The sequence below is a fragment of the Pyrus communis genome, chromosome 12 (assembly GCF_041283825.1).
Source record: "Pyrus communis isolate YQ-2024b chromosome 12, ASM4128382v1, whole genome shotgun sequence".
Lineage (NCBI taxonomy): Eukaryota > Viridiplantae > Streptophyta > Magnoliopsida > Rosales > Rosaceae > Pyrus > Pyrus communis.
Window position 1 is genome coordinate 9046314 of NC_142576.1, and position 10063 is coordinate 9056376.

The following is a 10063-nucleotide window of genomic DNA, read 5'->3' on the forward strand; positions in this document are numbered from 1 at the left end:
TGCAAATGAGATTTCTTTTAGTGAATATTGGAAATGATATGTGCGACTAGTGACTAGTGTATCCATTCAATATTGAACCATATGTAGGAAAGGAAAAGGGCACAAAAAAAAAAAAAAAAAAAAACCCTTGTCTTTAGAGAGAAGAAAACCAAAGAAAAAAACTTGCCCCCAAACCTAACATTTAGAGTTGGGGTTGGTGGCAATCCTTCTTGATCCGGTTTTTTTTTCTTTTCTTGTTTTTAGTATGGTCACTTTTTTACTTTGTTGAAGGGAGCCTTTTGTGGTTGTGGTTACTCTCTCTTTATGAGGAGGAGAGCTTTTGTAGCGATTATGACTTATTGCTCAACTCCGGACCTTAGAGTTAGAGCAACAACTACTGTTTGAATCTGAGGTGGTGATTGTGGTTTGTACACTTGGCAAGGATTATGCGGAGGAAGCTCAACGTTTGTTGGAGGTGACTCATAGAAAAGTTTTTGCCGACGATTGCAAGATCATCAACAAGTGGTGCAGTCTTCCCGTCATGGGGTCGTTATAGTGTTTTAGGGGATTCACAATCATGTTTTCTTGTTGTTACACAGCCTTCATGTGATAGTACTGTGATTACTTTGTCTGTCTTAACAGTGTTAGGTCCGACTCTTAGAGTTTAGGCCTTGTGAGCTTATCTTTCATGTTGGTTAGGTGTGGATCTCTCGTGGTTGAGGAATCGTACCTTTGAAGATTTTATTTTGTGTCGTGTCACTTTTTTTTTCCTTTGTTTTGTTTTGGTTGTGGTTTAGCTGTTTGTTTGTCTGGCAAAGGACTATGAGAATATCTTCGTGATGTCTCATGGTAGGGCTTCTTTGTTGAAGAAGCGTTTTGTCTTTTGCAAGTTCATAAAAAAGTGATGCAAGGTTTTGTCCTTGTGAACGTATCTTTCCATTTTATTTGACATGGTTATAAGAGGTAAGATTTGTTTTGTCTTTCTGTTGCACTTATAAACATAAAATTATATTACTGATCCATAATGCTTCTAGGTAATTAATGAAACATTTTTGCCTCAAAAAATATTGAACCATATGTGTTAAAATATGGATCCAAATAAAATATTGGATGAAGATGCCCATTTTCGATGCTCATATAATTTGTTAGAACACAAGACCCATGATTGAATGACATTTGTTTCCTCCCCACCACAACAAAACAAAAGGGTTGGCTATTGCCTTAACTCCACAGACAAAACAAAACCCACAACTACAAGAGTTTACATTTCATCCACGTAATTAGCTCAATTCTTTAAGAATTAAAGATTCCCTCCTTGTTTGGTTTGTGTTATTTTACGTATCATAAAGATGATAGAGCCACATTCATCCAAAAAATTGGAAATAAAATATATAAAAAAAAAATAAAATAAAAAAGAAAGATGAGTAACTGTGCCAGCACACAGCAATATCATATTTCCCCCCTCTGCACAAATTGATTCCCAATGAGTGACAATTTGTTTGAAAAATTTATTTGTAAAAATAAAGGATATAAATTTAGGTTTGGTGGAATCTTGGAGGGGTGATACGTAATTACATATTTCTACCAAGTTAGTTCCACAATAACATGGTATTTGTCCCCGACCGCATCTAATAATTTAACCTTATACTCAACCAATTGTGGATAATTTAACCTTTTCCAGCATTTTTGGACTCATAAAATCATCTAATAATTTAACCTTATATTCAATCAATTGTGGTATTTCTCTCTACTAGTAAATGAGACGTTTTAAGTTTAATTTACATAAATGAGGAGTTCGATTACCATATGAATGACGAGTTTGATTGCCATAAAATTATAGCAAGCGTAAATCCTCATTTCTTTAGTGTAAATAATATCGTTGAATTAGGATGTAAAATGCTTGCAACTAGTACAACAGTCTATTAATATTGTTATTCACTTTACAATGCTTAAGTAATACAACATGAACATACCCAATTAATCTCAATTGCAAAAAATATCCATATGAAAGTCAAACATGATACTAAATATGAACAAAACATTTCCAGAGACCAATGTCAACATCAAATTGATAACGAATCCAAAAACAAAGATGAAATGATGTAAAGAGAATCACATCCAAATCAACAAATAAAAACCCCTAATTCAACCACCAAAATTGCTCTTACTTGAGCTGATAAGACAAATCAACCGCAAAACAACACAGTGACTGATCCAAACTAAAAGCACACTAGAAACTCTCCTAGAGAGACTACAAAACACATACAACTTCCAATTAGGTTTTTACAATTTAGTACTCAAGTAACACACTAAAAAATTTAGCCATTTTTTTTACACTGATAAATTAATCTTTTAGTTCAGTAGAAAGACACGCTGTTGGTAGAGAAGTAGATTAGGTTTTTTCCATTTTTGGCATTGATAAAATTAATCATTTAGGCAAGTACAAAGATACATTGTTGTCAGAGAAATGAATCAAATTTAGCCATTTTCGTTGCCGACAAATTGATCTTTTAGGTAAGTAGACAAATTGATCATTCAACGCTGACAAAATTAATCATTTAGGCAAGTATAGAGATACATTGTTTTATGAGAAGTGAATAAAATTTTAGCCATTTTCGATGCCAACAAATTGATCTTTTAGGTAAGTAGAGAGATGTGCCATTGTTGGAGAAGTACGTCAAGTTTTTTTTCCATTTTCGACGCTGACAAATTGATCATTTAGGCAAGTAAAAAGATACGCTGTTGTCAGAGAAGTGAATCAAAATTTAGCCATTTTCGGTGCCGACAAATTAATCGTTTAGGTAAGTAAAGAGATATGCTATTGCTGGGGAAATACGTCAAGTTTTTGCCATTTTCGAGCCTGACAAAATTGATCATTTAGGCAAGTACAAAGATACGTTGTTTCATAGAAGTGAATCAAATTTTAGCCATTTTCGATGGCAACAAATTGATCTTTTAGGTACGTAGAGAGATGTGCTGTCGTTGGAGAAGTACGTCAAGTTTTTACCATTTTCGACATTGACAAATTGATCATTTAGGCAAATATAAAGATGCGTTGTTGAAAATACACCAAATTTTAGTCATTTTCGACGCTAACAAATTGATCTTTTAGGCAAGTCGAGAGATGAGATGTTGGAAAAAAAGTTGGCCTTTTTTGATGTCGGCAAATTGATCGTTTAGGTAAGTACACAGATCTTTGTAATTAAGCAAACTCAATTTTGACATTTCCGGGGACGGCGAATCCATATTAGAAATAGTAAGAAATTTTGACTATGCCGGACGTCAATCGACAGAGCTACATATGAATAAGTTGTCACGCAAACAACAAACATGATCCAAATAGCTCAAACGTCCATAATGTCGACTTACATGAATTGTTACATTAATCAACCTAACAAAGTGTAAATTTTGCCAATTCAAACAAAATGGGAATGAAACACCATAAAAGCCATGAAATTGTTATAAAAAGACCAAGCAAACAAAGGGTGAAGACCAAACAAGATAGTGACGTGGCCGCATCCAATGAAGGACACCTGGAAAATTGGCAGAGTCATACCCTGTTTCACCTCCCACCATCCTTACCGTAGTCCATCCACAACACGCACACAAACCACTTGCCCGCGTAGAGCCTCAGCCTCCCCCGTCAGTATATCGGTATTTGAAAGTTCAAAAAATCCCAAAACAAAACAAAACCCCAAAACTCTCTCTCCTCACTTTCTCTCTCTTCACACCCAACACCACATCCCCAGTCTCACTCCACTCTCTCTCTCTAGCGGTTCTCACTAACGGACGCCTCTTTATTACACACTCTCTCTCTCTCTCTCTCTCTCTCTCTCCGTTTTCTGCTGGCTTCTCTCACTTTCTGTTTCGGTTCAAGATCTGGTTTTTTCTGATTCTCTCTTCAGAGTGTGGGGAGCTGAAATTTGGGGTTTTTTTTTTTAAATTTTCTTCTGTGATTTTCTGAGAACCTTAGCTGCGCGTGCGTCACTGCGGAGTTTCCGATCTCCGTATCTGCCGCACTTTGTTAAATTTTCAATTTTTGGATTTTAAATGTGTTAAAATGGAGAGCTTTCGGCCTCGGAGGTCTAAGGTGACGAGCATTGCTGACAGGAGCGCCGTCGGAGGACGGTTCGCCTCCGCTGAGCGAGCTCACAGAGGAGGTCTGGTTTTCTCTGAAATTCTTTTTTCTGTTTTGTTTTTGTGGGTTTTTGATTTGTGAGTTGTCTGAACTTCTGACCCTGTTTGGTTGCCGAGAAAGTGGACGGAAAGAAAAGGAAAGGTGGAAGAGAAAATCTCAGTTTTTATTTTTTGCTGAAAGTTGTTAGTTTTTCCCCATGGTTTTTTCGAAACGGAAAGATTAAGCTAAACTATACGGCTCACTTGAAGAAAATTACAAATTTCTAAACTTAGTAACTAGTTTCTATTTTTCTCAAAATTTCTTCTATCAAATTATCCAGTAAAGACAACAATTTATATTTAATTAGCAGCTTTAATTAATTGATTAATTTTTTTTTTTTTTTAATTTTGCTCTAATACTTATGCAATGCAGGTTAATTTTGGTGTTGTCTCTGTAATTTTGCTAAAGTTTGTGACTTTTTCTGCAGTGGCATTTGCCATGATTTGCTTTGCTTCTTTTTATGAGTCAAAGGGAACAATTGAAGCTTCCTCTGTTTTCTGCATGCTATTTTCAAGACATTGATTGCCATGTTTCCTTTCCTTTTGATTTGTGAAAAGGGCACAATTAAAATTTCATCTAGTTTTACTGGGTTGGATTCTAATTCATTTGATGATGTTTAATTACTTGGAAATTTTGTGCAGTGCATTCTTCTCAGTTTGTCTGTGGTTTGAAATGGTGATCCTGATGTTTGTAGGTTTTGTTTTCAGGAAACAGGCAGGTTCCGAAACAGAGACACTTTCGGAAATTGGCCTCTGATTCGAGTTCTTGCAGTAGTGGCTCTACCGGCGAAGACTCGGTAATCTCATTTCCTATTTACTAGTTGTGTGTATTGAGCTGCATGATTTTATTTGGGTTTTGTACATGTAAGCCCTTGATAACGTTATACTTTAGAGAAAGAACACTTCGAACACAATAGTTAAGAAAAATAAACCCAATTCACTTGATGATGGGGAAGGATTTTGTTTGGATGGTTTTTTCTTTTTCTTTGTCTTTCTCCAATGGAGTTCATGAAGTGTTTTTTTTTATAAAACCTAGAGTTCTCGGGCTTTATTTTGCCTTTCTGTTCATTTTGTAACTTGAGCAGAGTAATGAGCCAAAAGATTCCGCTTCCTTTGTTTTTGTTTTTTTTTTCTGAATTTTGGCCTCGTTTGGATTTATAATGGTATTGAAAAACAATTACAATGTGACATGCATGATGAAGTGTGTTAATTATGTTCTTGCAGTTCCCCTCTGAATTGGGCTGGAGATCTTCACAGCAAGGTGTTGGAACTCCAATAAAGAAGTTATTGGCTGAGGAGATGGTGAGAGAAACCGAACCCAGAAGGAGATCACCAAGCGTAATTGCCAAATTGATGGGTCTTGATGGGCTGCCACCTCAGCAGCCTGCTGATAGACAATCGAAAGGCATTTCAGAGAATTATCTTCAGAAGACAAGATCGGTAGAGAAAAACCACAGAAGCAGTATGTTTCATGACCGCCATTCGTCTAGGAAGAACTCAAGGGTGCAGCAGGAGTTTAAGGATGTGTTTGAAGTTAATGAACCTTCAAGGAGTTACTCATCTCGAGGAAGTGCTAACCCAAAGCTCAGTGATGCTGAAATGGCTTTTGTTCGACAGAAATTCATGGATGCAAAACGCCTTTCAACAGATGAGAGGCTACAGGATTCAAAGGAGTTCCATGATGCGCTTGAGGTGCTGGAATCTAACAAGGATATTCTATTGAAATTCCTTCAGCAACCAGACTCATTGTTCGCAAAACATCTCCATGATCTGCAAGGTGGTCCTCAATCCCTTTGTGGTCGCATAGTATCTATGAAGCCATCAGAAGCTCAAAAGTATGAAAACATTGACCTTGGCTTCACATCAGCGAGAGAGCAGAAGCATCGCTGTAAATCTCCTCAGAAGCACCGGGATTCTTTTTCTAGCCACTCTGACAGTAGACATGCTGGTCATAATCCTCTTAAATCATCACTAAACCGACCAGAAGTGAAAATTGAATCTGCCATTCATCCTACAAGGATAGTTGTTCTGAAACCAAACCTTGGGAAGGTGCTGAATGCTCCCAAAACATCACCTTGTTCTCCTCATGCTTCTATGTTAGATGGTAGCAAACACGCTGAATTTCTGAGCATTAGAAACAGGGAGGCAGAATCATGCGGAAGGAAAAACTTCCAAGATAATGATGGGCATCTGAGACACAAGTCTAGAGAATCTAGAGAAATTGCTAAGGAAATCACAAGGAAAATGAGGAATAACTTTAGCAGTAATTCTGTGCATCTTTCCTCCTCTGGTTTGAAAGGATATGCTGGTGATGAGAGTTCCTGTAGCATGTCTGAGAATGAATCTGCAAATGAGTCAGAGAGGATGTCGGTGGCTTCCAGGCATTCCTTTCATATAAGTAACCACTCCAGGCCTTCATCATCGTGCTCTACTGAATCATCTGTGAGTAGAGAGGCCAAGAAGAGGCTCTCAGAGAGGTGGAAACTGACACACAAGTCCCAAGAAGTGGGACCTGTTAGCAGGGGCAGCACACTTGGTGAAATGCTTGCTGTCCCAGACAAGGAAGCGCGAGCTGCTAATTTGAATGCCATGATTGGTGAGGCAGGATTCAGAGATACATTTTCTACTGAAGGGGGTGGACCTCTGGGTATCAGCAGTAGGGATGGTTGGAAGGATGGATGCATCAATAGTTTATCAAGATCAAAATCTCTTCCTTCTTCATCTAGTGTGTTTGGAAGTTTTAAAACAAGTATGCGGCGTGAAACTGTACATAGTGACAAGTATCCGATGCCAAAGGATACTGTGCCGCACAAAAGACACCGTATAGTAACTGGTAATCTTGATCTTAGAGAAGCTGTTTGCAAACAGTCTAGATCCAGCAATAAAACATCTTATTCGTCTCCCTCAAGTAGGGAAGCTATTGACATTTCACCTGAAACTCATACTACTGAGAATAAAGATAGAACTGACTTGGAAGAGAACAATCAAACCCAGAAGAATGTTGCATTTGAGTCACCACCTAGTAATGCTATGGATGCAAGTCCAGTTTCTGCAAATTTGGTGGATGTGGATGCATCCATGCATTCGGAAACTCCTGATGTGTTCCTTCCAGAATTATCATCTCATATGTCGGTAGAAGGCTATTCATATGGTGGACACCAGGATAATGTAATTCCACAGGTTTGTGTTCAAGTTTTCTGCTTGTTTTTTTATTTTTTTATTTGTGCAGTATGGTAATATCACTACTGCAATGATATAGAATTGTTGGAGACCTGTTTCTGTTGATATTTCCTCTGATTTCATCTTTGCTGTTCCCAATAACATGTGTATGTTGCAAATTGCTTATTGTGGGATGTTCATTATTTTATCACATAACCGTTTATACAAACAAGTAGATGCATCAATTCATCATACTGTTAACGTATGTCGCTTCTAGACGTGTTTGAAATTCCTTCCCTGCTCAGTTGGAAGCAGGGCTTTGTATTTAAAAAAATTTGTCTCAAATATTTTCATTAAATTTTCAGGAACCATCAATCAGGCCACCCGATGAACAGGCAGTCCCTTCTAACCACTCTGTACCTGGAATCGAATCTCCTGCAAGCTCCAAGGAGGCTGAGCAGCCCAGTCCGGTTTCAGTTCTGGAAGTTCCTTTTACTGATGATGTGTCATCTAGTTCTGAATGCTTTGAGAGTCTCAATGCTGACCTGCAAGGTAATTGCAAGGCTATTTATATTGATTATATTTCTTTTGTTTCTAGTGTCAGTTCCCTATGAGTGTGTGGGTGCTAATGTGCTAATGTTGCAAAGCTATTGCCTTCTTCCAGTATCCATAGAATATGTTGGTGTTAATGTGCATATAGATTGTTGTAATGAAGCCCCGATAGTAAGATGATACTTACTAACCACGTAAAATGTTCGTATAAACATAGCAACATATTGTGTGTGAGAAGTCAGTTGATTTTTTTTTAATGAATACACATAAGGAAGCACGCAATTAGGTGTTGGGTAAAGGATATGCTTAAGTCATTATCTTCTAGTCACTGGTGGGAGTTTAATTGTTGTTTGAACTGAATCTGCTTTGAGTTTTGTTACAAATATGATGCACTTGTCTTTCCACTGTGTTGTGCATTCGTATATTTAATTGACCTATTCCTTTTGTTTGCTTTAATGTTCATCTTTTATTTGGTTTGTAGGGCTTCGGATGCAGCTTAAGCTACTGAAGTTGGAGTCAGAACCATATGAAGAGGGACACATGGAAGTGTCGAGTGATGATGAAGTGGGTGATGGATCTACTGGGTTTTCAGATGCAAGAGGATTTTGTAAAGATGAAAAGAGCTGGGAGTCTGTATACTTGGCCAATACTTTAACTGAATCTGGTTTAAACAATGCTGATCCGGCTACCTTCTTGGCAATGTGGCACACCCCAGAATGTCCTGTGAATCCTTTACTATTTGAAGAACTGGAGAAGAAGTACTACGGTCAGACTTCTTGGCCAAAGCCCGAGAGGAAATTACTGTTCGATCGAATCAATTCAGGGCTCGTGGAGATGTTTGAGCAATTCACTGATCCACACCCATGGGTAAGGCCAGCGAGCAAAAGAATTGGTCCCAAGTGGATTAATACAAGTGCAGTCGAAGATGTTCTGTGCACGTTGCTAGCAAGCCAAGAAGAGAATGCGAATGAGGACAATCTGGAGAAAGAGCTGCAACGTGACTCGCTGTGGTTGGATTTTGGAGACGAAATAGACGTAATAGGTAGGGAAGTAGAGAGGAAGTTGATAGAAGAGCTAGTAGCAGAGGTAGTGGTAATGTAGTGTAGAAGGCCAAAAATTTCAACCGAAGTTTTTTCTTTTGTTTTTATTTTGGTCAATATGTTTAAATAGAATATGTAAATGAAGACTTGAAATTGTAGTTTCATGAGAAGATGAATAAATGGGATGGTCTTTGTTAGACCAAAAATTGTTGGTAGTTATGACTAATGAGGTAGAAAAGAATGCTTATTGACTAACATAATTACCTTGTTTTTGTGAGGTATTTGTAATGGGATAACTCACACGCAATAGTCTCCCCATCACAATGGGGTCAATCGCATTGAGTATAGAATTTGCTATATATCTATGTGAGGCGAATTTGATACCAATTTCAACCAAATTAGACTAGCGGTAGCATATTCTAAGCGTATAAGAATTCATTTAGGAGAGGGTGTCTTAGTTTCTCCCTTGAGACTAGTGAGTCCTTGTTAATGCATGAGTGGTAGCTCTTGCTCGAAATTTGTGTGACACGTGTCCAGTTTTGAAGGCTCAGTGCAAATGAATGTGAGTTGCTTTATCAATGAAAGTAAAAACCCTATGCTATACTGCCCCGAATTTATTATTTCATTTGTGTTGATGCAGTCAATTTATGATGTGAATTCGGCAGAAAACTAAATGCTAGTTCATAATAATATTTCCTCCTATACGCGGCAACTTCAAGTGAGTGGAAGCTTGTACTGACAAACTAAAGGTTAGTTTGTTATAATATTTCTTCCTATACGCCGCTAATTCAAGTGAATTGAATCTGGTACTATTAATTTAAAGGCTAGTTGGTTATAATATTTCCTCCTATCCTTCCATACGTGGTATATGGTTGGTGAAATTCCATAGCTGGTAAACCTCAAAAGGAAAAATATTATTGGCTACATAGGCCAAATACAAATATAATAAAACTTGATATACCACAAACCTAACATGGATTCAGATTGCTAATAAATAGTAAATAACCATTTAAGGAAAATGAAGAATATTTTTTACAAATTTCCTATCAAGGTTAAACCTAATTTCTTATATGAGCACAACAGCATAGCATAATTTTCATTCAGAAACAACAAAAACAAAGAGAGAGAAGGATAAGCATATCATTGGACTGTCACTA

At 37.4% G+C, this 10063-nt stretch overlaps 1 protein-coding gene across 2 annotated transcripts; it reads left to right on the forward strand.

The window, feature by feature from the left end:
* The first annotated feature begins 3573 nt into the window (after positions 1 to 3573).
* Positions 3574 to 9121, forward strand: LOC137746114 (uncharacterized). 2 transcript variants are annotated; one of them, XM_068486183.2, is made up of 5 exons: positions 3574 to 4139; positions 4864 to 4952; positions 5380 to 7335; positions 7680 to 7866; positions 8348 to 9121. In XM_068486183.2, the coding sequence occupies exons 1-5, from the start codon at positions 4040 to 4042 to the stop codon at positions 8965 to 8967; spliced, it is 2952 nt and encodes a 983-aa protein (XP_068342284.2). In that variant the 5' UTR covers positions 3574 to 4039; the 3' UTR covers positions 8968 to 9121. The 2 variants fall into 2 exon arrangements, with proteins under 2 accessions (XP_068342284.2, XP_088538188.1); XM_088682062.1 differs by having other exon boundaries at positions 3749 to 4139; positions 5380 to 7323.
* The last annotated feature ends 942 nt before the right edge of the window (positions 9122 to 10063 follow it).